This window comes from Lontra canadensis, unplaced genomic scaffold (genome assembly GCF_010015895.1).
Source record: "Lontra canadensis isolate GAN:19392208 unplaced genomic scaffold, GSC_riverotter_1.0 scaffold99, whole genome shotgun sequence".
NCBI classification, from domain to species: domain Eukaryota; kingdom Metazoa; phylum Chordata; class Mammalia; order Carnivora; family Mustelidae; genus Lontra; species Lontra canadensis.
The window spans coordinates 1,941,365-1,966,988 of NW_022631093.1; the positions used below are offsets into that span (position 1 = coordinate 1,941,365).

The window sequence follows — 25,624 nt, forward strand, 5'->3', positions numbered from 1 at the left end:
GCGGCCCGGGCCCGCCCCTCCGCCGTCACGCACAGCCCCAGCCCCGCCCCCCCGTCCGAGCCGCACAGCCCAGTCTCAGAGCCCGCCCCGGCCTTCAGCTCTATGTAAGGCGGGTGTCTGGGGCCGCGGGAGCTCCCCAGCCGGCTCTAACGGAGAGCCGTCTTTCCGCCGGTCCTGCGTTCGGTCGCGTACCGAAGGCCCGGCGCGCACGCGCATACCCCGCCTCTGTCCCCGCCCCACGCGGCGCCGCGTCCTTCGACCCGGGCAGCGCACCGCGGGCCGCTGCCGGCGGCATGCGGGACTACGACGAGGTGACCACCTTCCTGGGCGAGTGGGGGCCCTTCCAGCGCCTCATCTTCTTCCTGCTCAGCGCCAGCATCATCCCCAACGGCTTCAATGGAATGTCTGTCGTGTTCCTGGCCGCCGCTCCGGAGCACCGCTGCCGGGTGCCGGACACCGCGAACCTGAGCCGCGCGTGGCGCAACCACAGTATCCCGCTGCGGCTGCTGGACGGCCGCGAGGTGCCTCACAGCTGCCGGCGCTACCGGCTGGCGGCGATCGCCAACTTCTCGGCGCTCGGGCTGGAGCCGGGGCGCGATGTGGACCTGGAGCAGCTGGAGCAGGAGGGCTGCGTGGATGGCTGGGAGTTCAGCCAGGACATCTACCTGTCCACCATCGTGACCGAGGTGGGTATCAGTCCTCGCGCCGAGGCCGGGGACCGGAACGTGGGGAGGACCTTCGCACTCCACCCCACATGGTGCGTTCTGGATGCTGTCCTTCTGTTCCCCAACACATTACACACCTCCAAGTGGGCATCCTCCAGGCACCACTTAGCGAAGTGACTTCTAACCAGACCGTGCCCCTCATAGCACGGGTGTCCTGCTGGCCACCAGTCTTGATGGCCACCTCGAAGAGGGAGCCAAGAAGGCCATGGTAGCCCCTGGTAGATACTCTAAGACCCTGAATAATCAAAGACTTTTTCTAGATGGAGGTGGGAGTGTTGAATGGAGCAGAGCCAGAGCTTGGGCCACGGGCTGTCACAGTTTTTCCTCTGTTCCGTTCAGAGAGAGAGAGAAAAACACCTCTCTTCTTTCTTGAAGAACTTTTAAAGCTAAAAGAAGCATGTGTATAAAATTGTCACGGCCTCCCTTCTCCAGTTACTTTCCTCACCCACCCTCACCCCAAAATGATAGTCTGGTCATACCCTATCAGGAATTGTTTACCTTGTGCTTTGGATTAGTTATCAGAATTTTATGCATCTGAAGATCCATTTGGGGTGACTTGTTGGTCTGGGGTGTTTTGGAGTATTTGAAGGTAGTGTCGTTGGTTAGATTGACTTAAAGCATACAGTTTTTTGGTAGGAATTGTGTGGGGGGGTGGGAAATTCTCATTCCCCAACCCCTTGAATTTTCCTTTTGGGGTGGCTTTGTCTGTCCCCTGGTGACCCTGCAGCCATTAGACTACATGTATGGCTGGTGTACATGTGCTTTGCATCTTACCCAGATGCTGGAACTCTAACTCTGTGGAGTCTCAGCAGAAGTGAGCTAGCAGAACAGTGCAAAGAGTCCTCAACAGACAGCAGTTTCTCTGAGTTCAGGTTCAGAGATTCACAGACTGGGAAAGCTTCCTGGAAGTGGCAGCCTCTCTTGAGTCTGGGGTGTTCAGCTCTTCAGATGCCAAGACAGGAATAGCAGGCAACAACCTAGAAGGAGGGCAGGGTTCACAGGGAAAGGGCTAATGAGGAGGGTGCACAGGTCCTGGTATGGCCTCAAACCCTCTGGGAGACTCAAAGGTCTTACAGGGGTTGTGAGGCCCCCTCTTATGTTTCTTCTGGGGGTGTCACCCTTCAGGGGAACCTGATCTCTGCTCCGAGACACATGTGTGCATATACACGCTTGCACATGTGCGCTCGCTCTCTCTATGTCAGTATGTTTCGACGTTTGATGTCCTCAGCATCTGTGCCTCCTTAACTCCCCCAAATATGTAGTGGGAGTATGATCTGAGTCCCACTGGGATCTCTCAGCTAGTGACATCATTCCAGTGTCCTGAGGCGTTGTTATACCTCACAAGCAAGTTTCTCACACTCTTGGAAGCCAATGAGGGTTGTGGAAACAGAGGCTGTCCCTCAGGTTGCTGGCAGAGGCCTCCAAGAAGTCATACTTCGCAACACAGGAGTCCCTACAAATTCTGCTTCTGGCTGACCATGGAAGGGGAAGGCATTGAAGTCAGAAGAAGCTGCTGCCATGTTTTTGGATTTTACCCTGTCTTTTAGGTTCCCTCAGCTTACTCTACTCATTTGTTCTTGCTTCACTGCCCCTATTCTGTCTTGGGCTGAGGCTGGTGTTGGCACTACTGAGCTCCCAGAGGTCAGCTCTAATGGAAGGGTCCTTGAGCAGCGGCTACTTTGCTGCTAATGTCAGTCTTTCCTTTTTTGTATTTAGCCTATTTATTTAGCTGTCTTAGCAGTTTCATAAGAGCTGTGTGCCCTTTTACCTACTTATAGGTTGTCAGCCTTTGCAGGAAGGCAAGGTTAATACATTACTTAGCCTTTTGTTTTGGGATGCTGGAATGCCTGTCTTAAATCCGAGGCTGCCTGTTCCTCCCAGGTGACCAGCCACCCTCTGAAGTTACTGCATTAACATTCTGATTTTCTTTCAACCCAGAACTGGCTTGCTGATCACTGCAGCTAGTCCTGTGTGTGCTAAATGTTTCAAGCCTGCCCTCTGCCCCAGATCACAAGTAGAGGTGTTTATAAGTACATTGGTATTAAATTCTTCTTTGTTTTTCAACAGAAGATGAAAACTGTAGGTCTTCTGTTTGATTTTTTTTTAATTTGTTTAAGTATGTATGTATAGTACTAAACTCTGTGGTAGTTTTACATCTTGGCATCTCCCTGACATCATGCTGGATACAGACAGGGATACCCAGGGAAATTTTTGTTGAATGTGTTAATGAGAAATTTAAGAAAAATTGTCTACAGTTTAAGAGCTAAAGAAGGAAAGGACAGTTTATTTCATAGAAGGGAAACTTGGGGCTGGTCAGAAAGCATTGACTGAGATATTTTAAAAGAAAATATAATTGCCCAGCCCTCAAACTGTGGCTTGCCCCTCTGTGGATCTGCACAAGTTATTGGGATTGGTGGAGAAGAGGCGACACTGTGAGGTGAAAGGGAATGTTTTGGGAATAGTTTGGTGGTCGTGCTTCTAGGCTGGCCCCTCCCCCGGCCCGTCAGTCATGCATGGAGTACTTGGAGAATCAGCCGTTTGACCTGGCAGGGCTGCTCCAATCCCTGAGTGCTTCTTGGCCCAGGACTGCCCCCTGCTCTGAAACCTGGGTGATTTCTCAGGCTGCCTGGGCTGCCTGCTTTTAGGTGTCTCCCTAGCCCAACTTGTAGCCAGAAAGATTCTTTTAAAAACTTACAGTTCTTCTGGCACCCATGAGTTAGGGTCCCTTCACCTAAGACCTGGCAGTTGTCTGTGTCCCTTTTCTTCTGTCCTTTCTGTACTTCCCTGAAGCCTCCTCCCCCAGCCCATAGCAATAGTCTTACTCCTTGTCCTGAAAAGCCTCTTTCTCTGGACTGTCTTTTCTGTCGGTCTTATCTCATGTACGGATAATCTTGGAAGATAGGAGAGCCCCAGCTATTATTACAAGCCCTCCTGAAGGAAAAGCCACATCAACCTGGGAGGCAGGGCTGGGCTGACTCCTTGCGGAAATACCTGGAATGTGTGCCCCACTGTTAAGTCTTTGCTGACTGTCTGATTTAAAGGAAATGCAGATCTTAGCCTTGCCTTTGGAGCTCAGGGCAAGACAGAAATGTCACTTGCAGGGTCCCTGGGGCCCCTGTGCACACGGAGTCATAACAGACACATCTGACCATGAATGGTCAGATGTAGCTCTAGTCTAGCTAGCTGAGAACCAACAACCTGGGTCAAAGTTCTTAGAGGTGACACAGAAGAGGTTGAAGGAGCAAAAAAATAAATAAACAAAATCTATTCTAGAGATTGAAGTTCAGGGTTCATCTGGGTTTTGAGCAGCCAAGCCTAATGTCCAAGCCCTTTGGTGTTGAAAGTTAACAGCCCTTTTTTTCATCCCTTCCCTCACTCACCTATGTACCAAACAGCCTTTCCTCTGCAGGGCACTGCCAGGCATTATAGAGGATATAGCAGCAAATTCTTTGTCTCCTTGCCCTGACAACCTTGGGGCAAGGATCTGCCTTTAACTGCAGCAAGAGGCAGGACAAAATGTGGGTAGGAATACATGGCATTCAGTAACAGGTGCTTAGCAGGGTGTTTGACCATTGATGCGCTTAGGTCAGGTACATCTCAGCAAAGAGTTTGTGCCCTATGGGCACAGACCCTATCTTATTTCCCTTCCAGCCAATTCACAAGTAAGAACATTTAGTTCTCAGGGACTACATCATCTCTGTATATCTCATAACTGAGAAGGATTTCTAATTATATGGTGTGTACAAGAGACATAATTCTCTCTCTTCGTAAAATTGTGTTAACAGCTTTATTGAAGTGTAACTGACATAAGTGGCACATAAGTAAAGTGTACAATTTGAAAATATTTGAGAGAGAGATCCATGAAATCATCACCACTAGAGATGCACATTTCTGACTAGGAAGGATGGCAAGTCTAGGCCCCTTGCCAGAGTGGCTCCCAGATTTTTTGCAGGTTGTGCTCACTCTCACAGCTCACCCAGCTGAGGGGTCCCAGTGCTAGACTCATGACCTGAATCCTAAACCCACACATTTAGTTCTAATTCTGAGACTTGTTATCATCAGCCAGTCCAGCCCATCCCACACAGCAAGTGGAAGCATCAGTGAGCTAGTCTGTAGCTGCTTTAGTCCCACCTGGGGAGCCAGGACCTCAGTAGAGGAATGCTAGATTCCTTTGCAAACGCAACAAGCCTTGGGTGCATAGCTTGGACTGCGTGGGCTTCTCATCCTACTCACCTAAGGAGGGTGCAAGCCAAGTCTAGCTCCACTGCAATTCATTAGGTGGTTGACAGGTAAGTGAATGGGCGTGGCTGGGTAGGATCTGGACTGTGCGTGCCCTTGTGTTCATATTTTGAGACCTGTTATCTCTCCTGGCCCTACCCATAGGCTTCCTGTGGCCAGTGGGCAGGAAGTATTAACTCATCTTGGCTTTTGGAGGGCCCAAAACCAGGTCCCGAGGATTGTTAAGAATCATCAGTGGTGGGGGTGCCTGGGTGGCACTGGTTGGTTAAGCTTCCGACTCTTGATTTCTGCTCAGGTCATGATCTCAGGGTCGTGAGATTGAGCCCCACACTGGGCTCCACATTGGGCTCCACTGGCAAGGAGCCTGCTTACGATTCACTCTTTCCCTCTCCCTCTGCCCCTCCCTGCCTCAAGAATAAATAAACAAACAAAAAAAAAAAATTGTCGGTGGTGGGTGGAGGGACCAGTTACTCCAGGGGGTTACATGTTTGCCCAGAGCAAGAACAGACTGGACCCAGTGACAGGGATGAGGCTTCGGGCCCTGGAGAGATGCTCGGGAACCTACCCCAAGATGCCTTGTCTGCTGCAGAGTATAGTCTGACCTGGTTTGGGGTAGCACCTGGCCTTGTCAGCCCAGAATTCCCTACCAGCCCGTACTGAGGGACCTGACATTGTCAGGGGAGGGGGCTGTAGAAGACCCTGTGGGTTTGTAGTCTGGCTCAGCTATATGAGCCTCCAGCCCTTGCGAGAGTCCCGATGAGAAGCAGCCTCTGACCCTTTCTGCAGTTTTTCATCTCTGTTGCTACAAAAGTTAATGTGTGCCTGCTGGAAACGGATCCCGTCATAGGAGCAGCGGTAGCTGTAATATGGCCCCTGGAGCTCTGCCTAACACCCTACCTTATACCCGGATGCCAGTACACCAACACCATGTCCCCCAGATCTGACTCCCTGGCCGCTCCCATCCCAACTGTATTTATTTAGTTATGATTTCATTTATTCATTTGTCAGAGAAAGAGAACGCACAAGCAGGGGGAGCGGCAGGCAGAGGGAGAAGCAGGCTTCCTGCCGCTGAGCAGGGAGCCGGATGCGGGGCTCCATCCCAGGCCCCTGGGATTATGACCTGAGCCCAAGGCAGCCGCTTCACTGCCTGAGCCACGCAGGCACCCAGCCCATCCTGACTGTAGCAGCCATGTCTGTATGGGGGCTGCCCCAGGAGCACTCACCCTTCTAGAAGGCAGTTGGTGTCTGGGTACTAGCACCCCCGAGGTTGCAGAGGTGGGAGGGCTGCTATATACTGAGCACTCAGGTATTGGTGCTCCTATACCTTTGCCTCCTGCTAATCTGAATTTTCTTTAGATTTGAGTTTGAGATCTCTGCCTCTTCCTTGAGATCTCAGCCCACCCAGCGTTTATTCCAGAGTGAAGAGCCGGCTGTGTGGCTAAGTGATCCTTACCATTAGCTGCAGGGGTTCTTTGTGTCCACCCTGGGGACTGCTTCCTACCCCTCTGAGGTGCCCAGAGGTTTTGTGCACACACTGCCCAGCAGGGAAGCAGACTTGTTTTTCCCTCTGTCCCTGGTCTGGAAGAAATGCTCTCTTGGGAGCTGTACATGCCCCTTGCCTCTGACTGGGGAGCCAGTGGGCTGCACCGAGTGAAGGCCAGCAGCCCGGCACCAGGCGGGCCAGGGTCTGAATTCTCTGGAGGGCAGCATTCTTGGTGATTACTGAGCACCATCTCTCTGCTCTGGGAAACATTTTTCTGGGAATCACCAACGTTCTTGTTTTGGCTTTTCCCTTTTTTTCGGCTCCTTGTTAGGCTGGGGCGACCCAGCGTCTGAATGTTCAGCTGCTTCCCTCTGGGGGAAGCAGGCTTCCCTCTGCCTGCAGGCCTCTTTTCGTGGGAACTGTAGATGGAACTGCCCATTATGAGCTGGGAAACTCGAGCAGTGCAGTCTCTTCATGCCCCGATCCCTGTTTCATACTTGGGGGGAAAAAGGCAAAATGGTGGGGGGGGGGACATCTTGTCTGACATTCGATAACCAATAAACAGGGGAGTGGAAGCTAAACCCAGTTTCTTGACTCCCAGCTCAGAGCTCTTGGCTGTAACTGGGCCTAGTGTTGTGGGCGCAGCGTGAGGGATCCCAGCTGTAAATGTCACCTGAGTGTCCCAGGGCTTATTTGCTCAGAGTGGCACCTGAACAGAACTGCAAGAACAGATCCGGGTGGTGTGTCCCAGGCCCTCTGGCCCTAGTCCCTTGCTGGGTGCTTGGACTCTTACAGCCCCAGAGCACCGCTGTAGAACCACGCCTGTGCCATTCCAGTCCATGACCTGAAGCCCACTGAAAGGGTACCCTGCCCCATCCACAGCCCTGGGCTCCCCGCCCCCACCCTTCCAGGTTCTCAGAAGCAACCATGAAAGGCCTCACCTTCTCCTGGGTTGACAGATGAGCACTGTACTTGCTCCCTCCCTCCCCTTCCTCCTCTAATTAGTAGCAAAACAATGGAGATGAAAACTATGAAAATCAGGGTGGGAGGGGGACCACTCTCCATGTGAGGGAGGAGCTTCTCTGCTTTGCTGCCCACAGAAGCCTTTGCCTGCCTGCAAGAGCTCAGGTACTGGTGCAGTAATGCAAACAGAGCCTGCAGGGGTAGAGGATATTCTCATTTCATTTTCCAAGGGGCCATAAATGTAAAACATTTAACAAAAGAAGTGAGTGATACATCTCTTTACTCCCCTTACAGTGGAACCTGGTGTGTGAGGACGACTGGATGGCCCCGCTCACAGCCTCCTTGTTTTTCGTGGGTGTGCTGGTGGGCTCCTTCATTTCGGGGCAGCTCTCAGACAGGTAAGGTGGGTGTCTGTCTGCTGCAGCTGCAGGGACCATGGCACTAGACGAGGAGCATGTATGTGCCTGGCCCTTGACTTCAGATGGTGGTGTTCTCTCAGCCCAGGGCATTGTGTTTTATAAAAGGAGAGGAAGCTCTGTCTGTAGTATAGACTCCATGCCAAGCAAAGAGAGCCAACAGCCTCTTCTCCCTCATTCTTCCTGAGCAGAACAATCTGAGCTAAGTGTATACATAATCAAGTAGACCAGGAAATATGCCATGATTCACTGCTTGTACCAGCCTGGCTGGCCTTCCCTAGGTGACTCTTTCATGTCTCCGAGCATGGGAGAGGTAGACACCACATACACATGCAGGTGAACTTTGTTGACGATCCTAAGGCGTCCCGTGAATGGCCACCTCTATATTCCCCAGACTGTCATTCTGGCTCACTGGCCAGTAGTGCTGTAATAGGCAGAACTCTTGTGTTCACAGGGCTGATGCCCCTTAGCTTATAGCTTTTAGCACCTACTTGACAGCAAGCAGGACATGTACTGTTTTGTGTTTTTGTTTTTTTTGTTATTGTTGTTGTTGTTTTTAGATTTTATTTATTTGACAGACAGAGATCACAAGTAGGCAGAAAGGCAAGCAGAGAGAGAGAGGAGGAAGCAGGCTCCCTGCTGAGCAGAGAGCCCAATGCGGGGCTCGATCCCAGGACCCTGGGATCATGACTTGAGCTGAAGGCAGAGGCTTTAACCCACTGAGCCACCCAGGCGCCCCAGGACATGTACTGTTTTGACCCATAAGCAGGTTATTTATATAATTCCAAGGCTTTTACCTCAAATTCCATTTATGGCTTAAGGAGTTCATCTACTCTTGAAATTATGTGCAAAATTTTAGAGATTGTATATGAACATTTTTCCTGGAGAAAGGTCCACAGTTTCCCTGAAGTTCTCAGAGGGGTCCATTATGTGGTATCTTTCTACCCCAGGGCTTCAGGATCTATTGGAGAAGCCCACGGCGAGAAGAGTAGCCTTCACTAAGGTCCTTGGCCATCCTGGCTCATCCAGTGGAGTCCCAGCATCCTCCTAGCTGGTTGGGTTCTAATAGAGAAGTACAGGATGAGAATGTCATCCTACTTTAAGAGCAAAGTTATATTATCCCAGAGCACAAACTCAGGTGATATCCCGGCATGTTTACCTCTATAGATTGTTGTCTTTATCTGAGAATTCATTCCTCATGAGAAATATGTGCATTTCTCACTAGATTTATGTTTCCCAAGTGTCATCTAGCCATTAGAAAAGGGACAAATTCTTGCAATCTCCAGTGAGGATTAAAGAGTCAAGTAGGCCACGACCACTCATTGACAATTCTAGACAGGCCTGAGCCATGTGCCCTTTCAGGGGAAAGATCTTTGCTTCCTGAGATCCTTAATCTAGCAGCAAGTATCAGTTGATTATTTATATTTATCTAACAAACGCACAGCACCTAATATGTGCCAGCCACTCTTAGAAGCACTATACAAATTTAAAAGAAAGAAAAGCAAATAATCCCATCATAACCCTTTGAAGTAGGAATTATTATTACTCTCATTTTACAGGTGGGGAAAATGAAACCCAATGGAGTTAAATGACTTGCACAGTCCCAAAACCAGCAGGTGGCAGAGCTAGGATTTGGGCCCAAAGAGTCTTGACCTCCTGTTCTCGGGCCATGCTCTTCTAGAACTTGCCTTCTAGCAAGGCAGAATGTATTAAACAATTAATTGAGGGGTATACTTGTCCTTCATGGTGTAAATGATACAGTGAAGTACGGGATGCTAAGAGAGGGTCTGATGGAGGAGGCCCGGAGAGGCTGCCCTGAGAAGGTGAAGCATGCCCTGGGAGTGGAAAGAGGAATAGAAATCAGGCAGCTATAAAGGAGTGGAGAGAGGAATGAACATTGGAAACAGTAGAAGCAAAACTAGTGAGTATGTTGAGGACCACCTTAGTCCTCTGAAGGGCAAGTACAGTGTTTTACAAACCCTCTAGAATTTCATCAGCAGACTTCTTTTAAGGGCATCTAAGTCGAGTAGATGAAGTAGCTAAAAGTGTGGCTGTTCTGACTGGGACCCTCCCTTCAGCTCCCAGCATCACCCTACAAACGGCGACATCCCCATGGAAGATGCCAGACTCTGGGATAGACAGTTTCTGATCTCATTACTTCTAAGTAAGCTGGCTAAAAAACCTAGGCCAAACAAATGACCTCAGAGCAGTAGATTCATGCCTCAACTTGTCTGGGATAGCCACACTTTTCCTTTAGGGCAAAGATCAGTAAGCCTGAAATTCAAGAGCAATGAAAATAATCCTGGGTGGTCACCACGTTTTGTTTTGTTTTTTAAAGATTTTATTTATTTATTTATTTGACAGAGATTACAAGTAGGCAGAGAGGCAGGCAGGGGTGGGGGGGGGAAGCAGGCTCCCCGCTGAGCAGAGAGCCCGATGTGGGGCTCGATCCCAGGACCCTGAGATCATGACCCGAGCCGAAGGCAGAGGCTTAACCCTCTGAGCCACCCAGGCGCCCCTGTATCTGACCACCTTGAGTTACCTTTGTGTGCATGAATTATAAGAGGGGCACAGCCCTGGGAAGAGGTAGACTAATGCTTACTGTTTTTGTAAGCACGTTCGTGGACGACGTCTTGTTGACAAACTTTAAATCTGAGCCCAACCCCAGACTGGTTGCTGAGGACTGGTGCTGTGTAAGGATTCGCTGGGTCTTTCTCTTCCCTACCATCCATCCCAGGGAGCCCATGGGAGGGGAAGCCATGGGTAGAGGTCACACCTGTCTCCCTGTAGGATGGGACCTTCCCTTGGTTGTCGTGTTTCATGCTCTTGTTATAGAATCATGCAGGGGGACTTAGTCTCCTTCTAGACAGGGTTTCTCAACCTTGGCACTATTGACATTTTGGGCCAGAGAATTCTATGTGATGGGACACTATCCTGGACATTTTAGGATGTTTAGAATATCTCTGGCCTCTATCTGCTAGATTCCAGTAGCACAAAAAAACAACCAAAAACCCGCTTCAGTGGAGAGAAGTGCCAGACTCTTTAACGTTGCAATAAGGGTTTTGCAGCATGGTCCCCAGCCAACCCCTGTGGTCTTCTGTTGAACAGCTGATGCCAGGCCCACCGGCTGCTGTCTGCTCATGTCTTTATGCCCCCCTCCAGCCACGCCTGTGTGTGCTCTTCTCAACATTCCCCAATCACCCCCATGACCTTCCTTGACCATCAAGCCTAACTCAGGGTCCCCAGTTTATATTACCCTGCTTCCTTGTGCCTTTTCTTCATAGCACCCGTCAGAAATTGGTAAATAGGAGGTGTTAATCATATGTAATGTTGGTCCCCTCCACTATACAGTGAATATCATCAAAAGCTTGGTCCCTATCGTCTACTCCCCCTCATCAATAATAACTTCTTCTTTGGGCCTCATCTCGGTGTCCTGTCATCAGGGAGAACTTCTCTGAATCCCCACATCCCCAGCCCCTATTCCCAGGCCAGAGTATGGTCCTTGGTTGTGTCTCTTGTGAACCTGGGTGCTGGTCCTTCGGCATACTTGTGTCATTGTGTAATTGCATGTTTGATAGTATGAGTTGTTTGATGAGACTATGATTCCTGTCTGTCTTACCACCTGTTGGCCACAAGCCCCTTGAGGGTAGAAACAATAGTTTTGGTCTGTGTTTTATAATTCACCTGTGTCCCTAGCACCTAGTATATAATTGAGGTTCAAATATATATTCTTTGAATGAAAATGGGTGTCTGGCCAGAGTCAGGTGGAACCTGCTAGGTTGAATGAAGGACATTGACTTGTTCCTCCCTAACTATGACACTGTCTTTAAAACAGATCAAACCCACAAAAAAACCCAAACCCACAAAAAAACCAACATTTAAAAAAAAATTTTTTTAATGAACACAGATACAGAAAACCATGCAGAAAAAATGTGTGGGTTGATGAATTATTCCAGGTAAATAACCTTGTAACTACCATCAAGTCAAGAAATAGGACCTATCTGACCATCAAAGAACCTCCCGTGCACCTGTCCCATCCCAGGAACCACCACCTCCCCCCCCCAATAAGTAACCACCAGCATGGCTATTACAGTAATCCCTTCCTTGTGGGGTTTTTGCAGCTTTATCAGCCAGATGTGTATCCTTAAACACAAGTTTAGTCTTGTCCACTTAAAAATTTTTGATAAGTTTTTGCAGGATTGATTAAGGGATTCTCCCTCCATCCTTTTCTTTGCCAGATGTTTTATCTTTTGCACTCAGGGCTGTTCCACTATAGAAATTTCCAGCCTGCATTTTGCTGATCGCATTCTCATGTGCAGTTCGGCACACTCCTCCTTTCTTGGCGTTTTCTGCAAATTGGTGGTGGATCTGGAGACTTCATCAGATCCAGGCTCGTACCCTTTAGCGAGACTAGGAATCATGCTAATTCAGTTATTTCTTCAGGAAGACTGTTAGTTGTTAATGAAACACAGTGCCCCATCATAATGCCCATTTGTTGAGGAATATAAAATGGTGATATTCTAATTTTATCATTTCTTTTTCATTTAATAGTTGGAATACTTTTATAAAATAATATTTCTCTCGGGGCGCCTGGGTGGCTCAGTGGGTTAAGCCGCTGCCTTCGGCTCAGGTCATGATCTCAGGGTCCTGGGATCGAGTCCCGCATCGGGCTCTCTGCTCAGCAGAGAGCCTGCTTCCCTCTCTCTCTCTCTCTCTCTCTCTCTTTCTCTCTCTCTCTGCCTGCCTCTCTGTCTACTTGTGATCTCTCTCTGTCAAATAAATAAATAAAATCTTTAAAAAAATGATATTTCTCTCATCTGTTATTGGTTCCTATTCATATACTTTATAGTAATTTCAGGACAAGTGTTTCTTTCCCCCTGTTTGCCAGTCTTCATTTAAAATGACTTGTTTCTCTATCATCCTCCAAAGTAAATCAGTTCTTTTTTTTTTTTTTAAAAAGCCATATGAATGTATGGATTTAAGCATACTGAATGCATTTTGATTTCTTGCAATCATTATCATAATTCTGGCACTGCCTTGAGGGCAGTCCTGGTGCCTGGGGGAGAGGGATGAGTAAGAGCCCTGGGACCAGAGACGGGGACTGTCCGTGCCCTGTACCCTGGCAGCCTCATCTGTGACTCCTCCCTGAACGGCTCTGGGAAGAGTCCCTCTTGGTGGGCCCACTTCTGCTGCCTTCTCCCAGCTGGATCTCTGTTACTGTCTTTTCCTCTCCAGGTTTGGTCGGAAGAACGTGCTCTTTGTGACCATGGGCATGCAGACGGGCTTCAGCTTCCTGCAGATCTTCTCAAAGAACTTTGAGATGTTTGCTGTGCTATTTGTCTTTGTGGGCATGGGCCAGATCTCCAACTACGTGGCAGCATTTGTCCTGGGTATGACCATCAAGTTGGAGTGGAGTACTTGATCCTGTGTTTCACTGTCACTCCACCACCCACTCTCTAGAGACAGCTGTGGTGCCCCTCAAGGGGAAGTGGTCTCTAGCAACACCAACCAGCGCAGTGTGGTGAACTCAGTTTGCCCAGTCTTGAGTCCTCAGGAGCACAACAGCCTGAATGCTGAGTTCCATATCTTTTCCAGTCTTGGAGATGTGCACCTTGGTCCCCTTAGTATTCCATAGCCCTTTTACTAGAATTCACCCAAGATCATCTGTGGGAAAATGGGACCTTCCCAGATCTGAGGTTGCTGAGGAAAGATAAGAGACATGATATGAGGAGCAAGGGCCACGAATGGCAAGCCCACCAAGAAAGAAGGCTGCCTCTTCTGCATAGCATTGTGTCCAGAGAAACTGACTGACAAGAACGAATTGATGTGAATCCACTTGAGTTTCAAGACCTTCAGAGTTTTAAGCCCGAGTACATACTGTGGAGCTTTGGCTTGTTCTCACTGAAGAGTCACCAGTCTCACTCTCTGGAGGAATCTAACTCTAGTCTATTGATCTTTGGATTCCTTGGGTTGTATGTTGAAAGGATTGTTTCTTTCTCTTCACATTCAGTAGAATAGGCTTTAAAAAAAAAAAATACTTCCTTGAATCCGCATGTGTGTCCTTCATGATGACTTCCCCTTTCATAAATTCTTCCTCATGTGAGGATTACACGTTGAGGCCTCACATGGCATCTTTAGCACATGGCATGGGGAAGTGATGAAATTTGCAAGGCAGAACTGTTCCTGGGAAGCCTAAGAGGTCACGGTGGCAGTGGGGGTGGGGGCACCCCAGCAGGTGGTCAAACTGCAGCAGATTCAGAATCCCATCCCTCCCTAGGGCGTGGCTGCTCTCTTTCCTGTATGTTGAGAATTATACAAGAGAAGATGAATAAGGAAATTACCTAAATGAAAGGACTAACATGCCTCCTCCCTCGTTTCACACAGGAACAGAAATTCTTGGCAAGTCGGTTCGTATTATCTTCTCCACGTTAGGAGTGTGCATATTTTATGCATTTGGCTACATGATGCTGCCGCTGTTTGCCTACTTCATCAGAGACTGGCGGATGTTGCTGCTGGCACTGACGATGCCTGGGGTGCTATGTGCGGCTCTCTGGTGGTGAGTGTCGCCTGTGCCCAGTGGTGCCCACCAGCAGATGTCTTCAGTCCGGCATCCACTAGGGGGCAGCAGCAAGCCACAAATCCCTATTAAGGCTCCCAGAGACCGGAAGTAGCAATTCTTTGTAAGTCATTTCAGAATGCTTTCTCCATACTCAGAAGAGCCAAAAAGAAAACAGGACGAAATCCCCAGACATCAACAGACTTGTTCTCAGTCCTGTGCTGCGCTGATCGAAGTGCAGGGAGAAGAAGTAGTAGCTGAGAGATGGGGTCTCGCATGACCTTCAGGAAGCCTAGGCCCTAGTTCTGGCTTATGTTCCTGAGGCCTCATAGTGCAGGTGCTGGAAGAAGAGGGAGAGCACTGGAAGTGAGAGTCATCAGGGTGGCCACACAGAGGAAGCCAGACTCCATATGGGCCTCCAAGATAGAGGAGTTAGGCCAGCAGAGAGGAGGCCCTCCTTACCCAGAGAGGGAACACAGCAGAGAGGCTGAGGTGGGAATCGCACCTTGTAGGTGGGGTTGTTGAGATCACGGCTCCCCTCAGAGCTGAGAGCATTTCAGAGCATAATGGAAGAGAACATAGAGCATAGCATGGGTCCTGGTCATGACCAAAGGGCAGGGGCCATCGAATGACATAGGAAATAAGATCCACAAAGTCTCAAAGTCCCAGGTTCTTTGATAAACTTATGTAGGAGGATCTGACAAGTCAGTTGGGTGGATCTGGTATGGGGAGTGAGGAAAAACTATAGGCGAAGAGGTCAGTGCAAAAGCTGGAGCCAAGCCGGAGAGTACAGTGGGGCAAGGGGCTGGGCCAGCCTGCACCCACCCCAGAAGCCCGGCTTCCGGAGCCCATCTTGTGCCTGTCTCCTCACTGTCCAGCAGGTGGCACCACCGCTCTTCAGAAATGGAGGTGGCCAGCCTGAAGAGGAGCAGGCCCCTCTAAATTTTACGCACTCCAGGATACTCAGAAGCTTACACTTTAGATCATTAGTGGGTATGGTGTGAGCCATCCCTGCTTGGTCTGGAAACACCAGACATTCCCCAAACGCATGTCTGGTTCTAAAAGCCCGTTTTCCCGCCTCCACATATGTTCCACCTGGTCTTTTGGGCAGGATGGTCTCAGCGAGATGGCTCCTTGTACTTCCAGGTTCATCCCTGAGTCCCCCCGATGGCTCATCTCTCAGGGACGACTTAAAGAAGCAGAGGTGATCATCCGCAAGGCTGCCAAAATGAACGGGATTGTTGCACCCTCAACTATCTTAGAGTCAAGTGAGGTAAGCCCTGCAAGGGAGCTGGTGAGAGGGTCTCAGTGACCATGATTTTAGGGAAACACCATGCAGGAGCCCAGCCCTCTCCCTGCCTGAGCCCCAGCGGCCCCCAAGCAGGCCCTGTTAAAATTCACAAGTTGGGGAGAAGGCACCAGCTGTCTAAATCTCTTCACCTTTCCCGTGGGTTCTAAGTCGTCGTACTCTGTAATTCTTCTCTGGGCAATCATATAGTCAAACCATTAAGTAACACTTTGAGTAATAGGCCTTTCATGAAGTTGGCATTGTGGGAAATCATTGCTTCTTATGCCTTACAGTTTCTCATTTTAAAAGAAATATAGTACATAAAATATGAAGCAGAAGTAGGTTTGGAGTTAGAAATGTTTGGTCTCCTTCCACACACCAGTCCTTAGTTGCTACATATCCTCTTGGAGCCAGGTCCTTGATATCGGCCCCTTCCCCCTACCCTACCCCTCTTGCAAACCCTGTTCTCATGCACCATGAGTAATTTCCTGGCTCTGCCTGATTCCTGGGTCTTGATTCTCCTTCCTGTTCCCTCTCCCTCCACCCTCTGCAGCAGGCAGTTTTTCTTAGTCTCATGACTACCACAAGAGGTTAGAAGTTGTAATTGCTGGCTGATGGGCTTCTGGAAAGTGTCTCTGATCTGATGGGAAGATAAGGGACCGGCTGTGAGAACAGCCACCAGCGGTCGTACTCAAGTGTGTTCAGAAGGAACGTGAGAGACTCTTGGGACTCAGGATGCAGACCCAGGGCTCAGGAGAGGGAGACCAGCTACCATGAGCATCAGAGAAGCTGCTGGCTTGGGCCTCACAGTTAAGTGCTAGCCCAACACCAGCTCCCACTCAGCATGTTCTGGAAGGGGCTCGAAGCTCAGACATCAGGGTAGGAGGAGGTGGCAGGGAGGGCTTTTAAGTGTGGGACCCTTGGCGGCTTTTCACTGGGGGGTCGGTCTGGGGGAACCCAGAACCCCACTGGCATTGTTGAGGAAATGAGGCTATTTCAGGGGATCCATTAAGTCAGAAGTTGACCTTTTGTTGAACTGCTAACTCGAGAAAAACAAACTCCAAAGCTGGGTTTGCTTAAGAAAGCAACATCAGTGTGTTTAGACGTGTGGTTTATTAATGTTTGTGGCTGTGCCAAATTTCATAGGAAGTAACTCTGGGTGAAGCTGAGGTCAATTTTCCTGTTTTTCTATCTGAAATTTTTTTCCTTGGAAATAGACCAGTAACTACATGGTATGAGGACTCAAAACATTAATTCTTTTAAAATATCAGATCAATAAACTACATAGCCAGTTTCTCTCTCTGACCCAGAGGGCAGGGAGCCAGCCTTGGGAAGGAATGCTCAGAGGCCTCCCTGGAATGTGGTCACTGATGGAGGCCAGAGGTAGGGCCAAGAGGCTTGGGCCTCTGCCTTGGCTGCCTCTGCTGAGGGGCTGGTCACCACTTTTTCTCCTTATTCTCGTTCACTAATGGGTCATTGACAAGGCCTGGGGAAGCCTTCCGCATCTCAAGGTGCACTCACCGAACTTACTCTTCTTTCAAAGAAACATAAAACCCTGGCCAACTCAGAGACGCAGAAAGCTAAGGTGCTAGGGTTTTGGGTTTATTATTGGATCCCTGAATCTCCAGCCTCTCCCTCCCATGCCCTTTTCATATGGTTCCTGCAGCTGCAAGACCTGAGTTCTGAGAAGCAGCAGTCCCACAGCATCCTGGATCTGCTTCGAACCCGGAATATCCGAATGGTCACTGTCATGTCCATAATCCTGTGGTGCGTAAGTGAGACCTACCTGAAGCTTCCAGACAAAGCGTCTGGCAGCGGCTGCCAGGCCTCTCATTGGCAAATGTGTCTCAGATCAAAACTGAAGATCTGTGTCATCAAAAGTGGGAAGGAGCTGCCATGCAATGAGAGAAGGGGGCATATCATAATTCTGAGCTTGATGGAATCTCAGAAAAGGAGTATGAAATCTGTTGGATTTTTGGGAAGCTGTGGAGTCTTCAGGGAGTCCTTCCAGGTCATGAGACAGATCCTTGGTCACTGTGGGCCCTAGTTTGTTTCTGTCCCTTGTGCTTTAGACAGTGACTGAAGATCCTTTAAGAAGGATCTAAGTGAAACCATTATGTCCTTTCCATTACAGAGACTGCTGAGTACTGTCTGGAAATGTGGAAGCAGGACATCTTCCCTCTGGGATGTTCAGAGACTGTCCTGGAGGCAGGGCCGTGGCTCCTTCTAAGGAGACATTTCGCCAAGTGTGTCAGGAGGGCTTTTGTGAGTTACCAGAGAGAGGGTACACAGCCTAGTGCCTCAGTAGCATTTGCTCAAGGATTCTAGCATTTGCTAGAATCTTTGGGATTCTAGGAGAATACCTGAGCCTGCTAGGTGACAAAGGCAGACTTCATCTCCGAGTCCTTATTACTAGAGTCAGCTAGCTTTGGGGCAGCCAGCTCTTTGGCTCACTGAGGGGGTTACTGTGAGTCACCCATTTCTAAGGAATGGCCCAGGATCCCTCAGGGTAGTGCACCACCCTGGCGTTGGCCTCAGATGGGACCAGCATTCAGCCTGTCCAGCAGACGGGCAAGCCTGCGATGAGTCATCTGTTCTGTGGTTCACCCAGGTGCTCCTCCAGCCCTGGATTCCCCAGGGACTCCTGGACATTCACTTTCCCCAGATGGCACCAACTGTGGTTTCAACGTACAGATGAGTTAAAAACCTCTAATCCATAAAGGTCTGGTTTGCCAAAGAGTGCTTATCATCAGCAGAGCGAGCGCCTGCTAGAGATGGGGTCCGGGCCTGGGATGCCAGGAAGCATGCGGATGAGAGGTGATGTGGCCCCACCACTGGGGGCCCCTCCCCTTCTCCACGAGTACAGTGGGGTTGGGGTCTGCTGCCTCTATCCAGCCTCCTCCTGGCTGGTTGCTACAGAAAGAAGGTCTGCTGGGGAGTCTTTCTCCCAGTATTTGACCTAATGATTGTTCCTCCTTTTATCTGATCCCTCCAGTCCTGTCACACCCCACTCCATACCGTCCTCTGTGCTCACTCCCTCCCTCCTGCAGTTGCTAGATTTGGGGAGGGTTAGAGGGTAGGGAAGTAGCTTTTGTAGGTACTTCAGCTTAGGGGTTTTAAAGCCAAAAGGCAGGTTAGAGAGTGTTACTGGGTTTTGGGTGTTTGTTTGTTTGAGACAGTAAATCTATCTGAACTCTATACGCCTTTCTGCTGGGACACTTTCTGTTTGAAATGTCCTGATACTGCTCTGGCTCAGAGTTAGCATGGGGATGGGAGGATATTATTTTCTGTTCTATGAAGGCTTGGGGTTAAGTCTGCTCTCCTCCTGGTAAGGATAGTTTTGAATTGCCTGCAGTAATTGTATTTTAAAAGTTGTTCGGTTGGGAGGCACGTGGTTGCTGCTTCTCCAGCTTCTCCCTGCACTCTGTTTCAGGATGACCATATCAGTGGGCTATTTCGGGCTCTCCCTCGACACTCCGAACTTGCATGGGGACATCTATGTGAACTGCTTCCTTTCGGCAGTGGTTGAAGTCCCCGCGTATGTGCTGGCCTGGCTGCTGCTGCAGCACGTGCCCCGACGCTATTCCATGGCCACAGCCCTCTTCCTGGGCGGCAGCGTCCTCCTCTTCGTGCAGCTGGTGCCCCCAGGTAGGGACACTGTGCATCTGCAGTCTGGGGTTTTCGCTGAGTCACTCACCTCTACTGGGCTGTCTTCCCCAATTCATAAAGAAAATAAAATCATGATATGGCAGCTCACTTGCATATCTGCAGCCTTCACCAAAAAATCAAGAGGAAGTGTCTTCCTGGGACCAGACACTGGCCATGGCTGGGGCTTTTGGGGAGTGGTGAGAGCAGCCATATGGGCTGGTGGTTAATGGTACTCTCTGCCCCAAGTTAATGAGTGCGTGTGTGTTTTTCTCTGAAGAATAAGGGGCAGGAAAGGGAGCCAAACCCATGGCTTTTTAACCTGGCCTATCTTAGTCATTTATTTATTCAGCGAGTGGTTCTGGAGTGCCTCTCTGGGCTAGGCACTGTGTTTGGGGCATGAAGCAATGACGCAGAAGCAAACAGGTCGGGCAGAACACCAGGCCTGGAGCTCACACTCTAGTTGAGAAGACAAGAGACAAGTAAATAATATGCTTAATATGGTACAGACCGGGTTACCTTTTATTATAACAAGAAAGGAAATGGAGAACTAGTTCCTATAGAGTGAACACAGACAGGGGCCCTGAAGAGGGGGCAGTGGAACAGAAACATAGATGAAGTGAGAAGGAGAGAGCCTGAGGAGGAAGAGGGAGCTGAGCTGGAAGAGGTGAAGGGAGGGGCCGGGAACAGCACGGGTCTCACAGGCCATTAGCTGGATTTTCTTTTCCAAACCATCTTGTATCCCACAGATGGGTTGGGAGGGAGCCCTTTTCTGAAGTTTATAGAACACTTTGTGGACCCTCGTCTTCCATCGTGGTGCCCAGAGTTGTCAGTGTACGTATGGATTTGGGGGTCTCTGGTGATCTCTATGTGCGGGCCCCTGAGCCCCACAGCACTCTGCACAGGAACAGCATCTCCTGAAGCCTGGCAGGGGAGTCCATCAGGGTACACACAGAGGGGTTCACCCCGGAGCCCAGGGCAACCCACAGGCCAGAGTCTCACCATCGGCACAGCAAGCAGGGTGGTTCGGGGGATCATTCCTGGGTGTCTGCTGCCCTCTGAATTGTTGAGGTCTGAGTAGAGGGAAACTCCCATCATCCACAAGTCCTTCAGTAACTCCAGTGCATGCAGAGTGCCCTTCTGGGGTGCCACCTGACCCCTTGACTGGCACATCTTTAGTGACTTGTAGCCTGGAGCAACTTTACTTAGGCTGTTGAGGGGCTCATCTCAGTGGTCTGTAGGCTGAGGAGAAGAGTGTGTCCTCACACAGTGGCAGGTCCCGACCTCCTCTCAGTAATCAACTGGGAGGGACAGCGTGGCTACATTCACTTATCCCATGGTAGCACATCAGAGAAACTCTCCCCCATATCCCAAAAAGCAGAAAGTATGTTTGCTTCAGGCACGCCCTGTAGCAACATAGCATGAGTTGGTGCCTTCTGCTCTCTTCCCTTTTCCTCTCCAGGTTGGTACTACTTGGCCACCATCCTGGTGATGGTGGGCAAGTTTGGAGTCACTGCTGCCTTTTCCATGGTGTATGTGTACACTGCTGAGCTGTACCCCACCGTGGTCAGAAACATGGGCGTGGGGGTCAGCTCCACAGCATCTCGCCTGGGCAGTATCCTGTCTCCCTACTTCGTTTACCTTGGTGAGTGCCATGGGCTGAGGCACGTAGGAGGTGGGTTGGAAGCACTGAAGGCCCTTGATGTGAGCCATTGGGGGTCATTAATAGCAAAGCCGGCACCCACAGCAAGTGGGGTCCATCCAGGACGGCACCTGAGCCTGCAGAAGACATGTGCCCAGGCACACTGGGGAGGACACATTCACTGATACGTGGAAAACAACTTAAAGACTAGCTGGATATCAGTGAGATGAGCAAGCAGAGTTTTTCTGTTTTAGCCCTCCCAGGCCTTTCATCAGAGGATATGGTTTCTTTATCCTAAGAAACTGCGTGGTGGTATCAGGAACCCATGTACTTAACTGGAGAAATTTCTTCTTGGAATCAAAGTATAAAAGGAGCACAGAGGGAAAGATGGCCATTTAAGAGGTCTGATATGCTGAGAATTACTGTCATTTGGAACAGTTTAGTTTTATACTGTGTATAGATCTGCCTTGTACCTTTTTTTCTTTTTAAGATTTTATTTATTTATTTATTTGAGAGAGTGAGAGTGCAAAGCGGGGGGGGCGGTTTTTATACTGTGTATAGATCTGCCTTGTACCATTTTTTTAAAAATATTTTTATTTATTTATTTGTTTATTTGAGAGAGAGCAAGAGTGCAGAGCAGGGGGAGTGGCAGGCAGAGGGAGAGGGAGAAGCAGGCTCCCAATTAAGTAGGGAACACAACATGGAGCTTGATCCCAGGACCCCGAGATCATGATCTGAGCCGAAGGCAGGTGCTTATCCAACTAAGCCACCCAGGCACCCCTGGCTTGTGCCATTTCTGTGTAACAGGGAACCGATTTATTCTTGCTTAAAATTGTTCCCTCATGGCAGCTGCTGTTCCCTGGCACAGCCCTTGCCAGCATATCTTTGGGGGAATTGGCAGCTCCCTTGAGAGTACCCAGAATGTGTTGTGAACATATTACATGGATCTGACAAGCAGAAACACCTTATCGGGCCTCAAAGCAAATCGAGCAAGTTGTGACCCATCTGGAGAGGTGGAGGAGTTATTCCTGTCCCTGGATAAGAACGTGGAGTTCTGTGGAAACCTAGCATTGAGAAATAGGAATAGTAATCACAGCTCAGTTCCCCTCCTCCCAGTCTGCTCCCTTTCCCTGCACCGTGGGGCGCTGCGGGACATCTGGGAACCTCTGTGCTGGCTCAGTTCTGAGAACTGTTCTGGTGCCAGATGCCAGTCTGGCAGCTCGGACTGTGAGAGATGCAGAAGCCTAGGAGGCATGTGGTCCCCTATGGAGTCCTGGGAGCACAGAAGGAGGGAGGGAGGGAGACCAAGTCTGACCACATCCCTGGCGTGGGGTTTTGTCTACTCTGCCGTAGGTGCCTATGACCGCTTCCTGCCCTACATTCTCATGGGGAGTCTGACCATCCTGACAGCCATTCTCACCTTGTTCCTCCCAGAGAGCTTTGGCACTCCCCTCCCGGACACCATTGACCAGATGCTAAGGGTCAAAGGGTAAGGTTGCTCTGAGTTGTAGTGTTGATGCCCTGGGTCTGGGCCTGGCTGAGAATTCCTGCACAGACTCTCATACACACCATGGACTAGTTTAGCCATCAGAGGGGCAGAAATGACAAGGTGCTTACTGACTTTCCTGTCTGGTCTGACTCAGACCACCGTGTCACCATGTACCTCTTGACTACCATAGCAACTCTGGGACAGCAGAGACCAGGAGAAGCCTTTCAGAATCTGCTCTAAGACTTTTTTCCCCCTTAGTGAGATAACCTCAGGTCTGGGTTTTTTTTGTCTGTTTAGAGACTGGTAGACATCTTTTTTTTTTTTTTAAGATTTTATTTATTTATTTGGCGCAGAAGGAGAGAGAGAGTGAAAGAGGGAACACAAGCAGGGGGAGAGGGAGAAGTAGGCTTCCTGCTGTGCAGGGAGCCCGATGCGGGCCTGATCCCAGGACCTTGGGATCATGACCGGAGCCAAAGGCAGATGCTTAACGACTGAGCCACCCAGGTGACCCGAGACTGGTGGACATCTTTTTAAAGATCTGTTACTAACATTGGTTTTGCTTGTTTTTATAGAATAAAATACAGACAAACTCCAGGCCACACAAGGATGTTAAAAGATGGTGAAGAAAACTCCACAGTCCTTAAAAGTACAGCCTTATAACACAACCTCCAATACATGAGGTGAGGAGGGAAGACTGTGTCTTGTCAGAAGCAGCTTGTATAGACACGGAGTCCTTCAGGAGGGGAGATCTTTGCTGTTCATCCACTTACCCCTGGGTCTGACTTGCTCCTGGCTGGACAGCTGGACTCGGGCTGCCTGTGGTCTAGGCACACCACCTTCCCTCCAGACCAGCTTGAGATACGTCCGAATGTGCAGACTTGCCGGATGATGGATGGGTGCTTCCTAAGAAGTTAACTATTCACCAGGACCTATGGGACCTGGAAAAATAGGAGAGACACCTGCTAAATTTACCTATTAATTTCAGACCTCCCGGAAAGACTGGAGGTCCCATCTCCCCACCTAATCTTACCCCCGTTTCCATCTCATGGTGCACTTTAAAGGAAAAGAAAGAATCGCACAGGGAGTTTGATTTCTCACACTTTCTTAGTCACAGGCCACATTAACTGGGATTGTTGGCTTCCCCAGGCACGAAAGCACAGATCTGGGGAAGTCTAAAAGTAATTACTTTGAAGGGAACTGAACAGGTTTAGAACAAGGGCAAGTGCATTGATTTGTGAGCTCTTGTACCCCTCAGTGTGACTCTTGGGTAGACTTGTTTACATCTGATCCAAGCACTGGGCTTGTCCAGGCCCATACGAGATGCATCACCAAATCTCCTCTTCTCGTTTTCCACTGCGGTGTAAATCACATCTCCTAGCTACTGTGGTTTCTGATGTGTGGTTTGAAGGAAGTCTATCAGTGAGAAAGAAAGACAAGCAAACTCATCTCTTCTCTCAAAACTATAAGGTGGAATTTATTTGTGTTTTGTTTGTTTGGTGTTTGATGTTATGTCTTTTTCTGCTTAAGTTATTTGCCCTTCAGAATAGACTTAGGAAGGGCTAGTTCCCAGCCTCCTGATCTGTGTCTTTGTGTTTTTGTGTTTTTCAACCCAGAATCCCTCTGGCAAAGGTGTGCAGTTGCCGTTTGTGCAAGGCCTTATCAGCCTTCGCCACTAGCACCTTCTCTGTGTGCCAACAATGCCGTCATTGTCTATGTTCCTTTTGTGATACCTAATCATGGGGGAAAATTACAAAGAAGAAATTCAAATTGTGTTCACAGTCTTTCAGCATTGCTCACTTGAGAGATATTTTATGTTCGGTGTAACTGTCTTCTATGATTATGTTACCATGGTACTCCTAAAGCATAAGCCTCTCCTGGATAAAAACCGTATTTTTGTGAAAGCTCCTGAAGTGCCTTGGGAAATGAAGATGTTTTAATAAAGAAAATGATTTTTTAAGTAATAGCAACTGCCTACCACCTTTATTTCCACCATTTGGTGAGTCAGGCTGTACCATCACCTGACTTTGGTCTGTGTCTGCTTGTGCTCATTCTAGCCATGATTGGTACTTAGTGCCTGAGGCTCGGATTTCATTCCCTTCACCCTAGTAAGTGACTGTAGACAGAGCAGCCTTCTTACACAAGTGTCTTGGACTCAGTTCCCCTGAAAGCAGAGGCTCAGACCAGCACTTCTATGTGGCTAGGTAGTGTATTTGGGAACAGGATTCCAGGGAGTAGGACTAAGGATGGGGAGGAAACAAGGAGAGGGGGAGACCCAGCGTGAGGATGTTAGAGCCAGCCATAGCTTCTGAGGAGCCTTAGGGAATATGTTTCAAAACCATCTGATCTGCCTCCTGGACAGACGGGCATTTATTTTTTGGCCCCCCCTTCCCATCCATCAGAGGCAGCCCTACGGGAGTGCCCTCCCCACATTTCCAGGTTGCCCCTGTGTGAGTTCTGAGCAGGGTCTTCCTTCCGGGTAGAAAGCAAGAGGCAATCTATCACAGCCTCCAGGGTGAGGCACTGTCAGGTTGCGCGTCAGGGAACACGGTCAAAACTTGTGTGAACTGGTCAGTGCAACAGCGGCTGGAGTAAGTGGTGGGCCTGGGAAGACAGTGGTTTGGACACAGTCCACAATACATGCATATATAAAATGTGCCACAGGGTGATTTGAGCTGGAACGTACAGAGAGACCTGGGTAAAAAGCTCCAGTGTTAGGTAAGTCAAAGGCCTGTTGCAGAATATAATATGCAGCATCAAATTCAAGTGGGAAGGAAGGAAACTCATCTTCTGTAACCCTGTTGGCTTCTCCACGCTCCTCAAACTTGATTCTGTGCCAGGTTTTTAATTAACTGCCTTCACGGTGACTCCAGAATATAAATTATGGTCCCGCCTGTCCTTTCTCCTATTGCATGAATGAACAGTTTCTGAGTTTTCTCTCTTATTTTCAGTGCTACTGATGTCAATCATTTGTGGCTTTCTGGGGGCCAAAATCACAATTACCTGAAAGCTGAGAACTCTTCCTTTGCCAAGGCAATAGCCCACGTTACTGCTTCTGGGGATGAGCCAAGCATCTGAAAATCTAAGCCCTCTGTCTGGGCCTGCTGGACCTGTTTCTGTCAGAGCCATGGCTTGATAACCAAGTTATCCTGACCAGGGAATCTCCTCTCAGGGAGAGAGG

The 25,624-nt window shown here is 49.3% G+C and overlaps 1 protein-coding gene across 1 annotated transcript; it reads left to right on the forward strand.

Annotated features, from left to right (window-relative positions):
- The first annotated feature begins 243 nt into the window (after positions 1–243).
- On the forward strand, positions 244–24,407 carry LOC116855140 (solute carrier family 22 member 5). Its single transcript, XM_032837584.1, has 10 exons — positions 244–686; positions 7,705–7,808; positions 13,062–13,216; positions 14,211–14,382; positions 15,529–15,655; positions 17,337–17,437; positions 19,104–19,318; positions 20,778–20,960; positions 22,311–22,446; positions 23,019–24,407. Exons 1-10 carry the CDS (start codon positions 294–296, stop codon positions 23,104–23,106), a joined length of 1,674 nt encoding a protein of 557 aa, XP_032693475.1. The 5' UTR covers positions 244–293; the 3' UTR covers positions 23,107–24,407.
- The last annotated feature ends 1,217 nt before the right edge of the window (positions 24,408–25,624 follow it).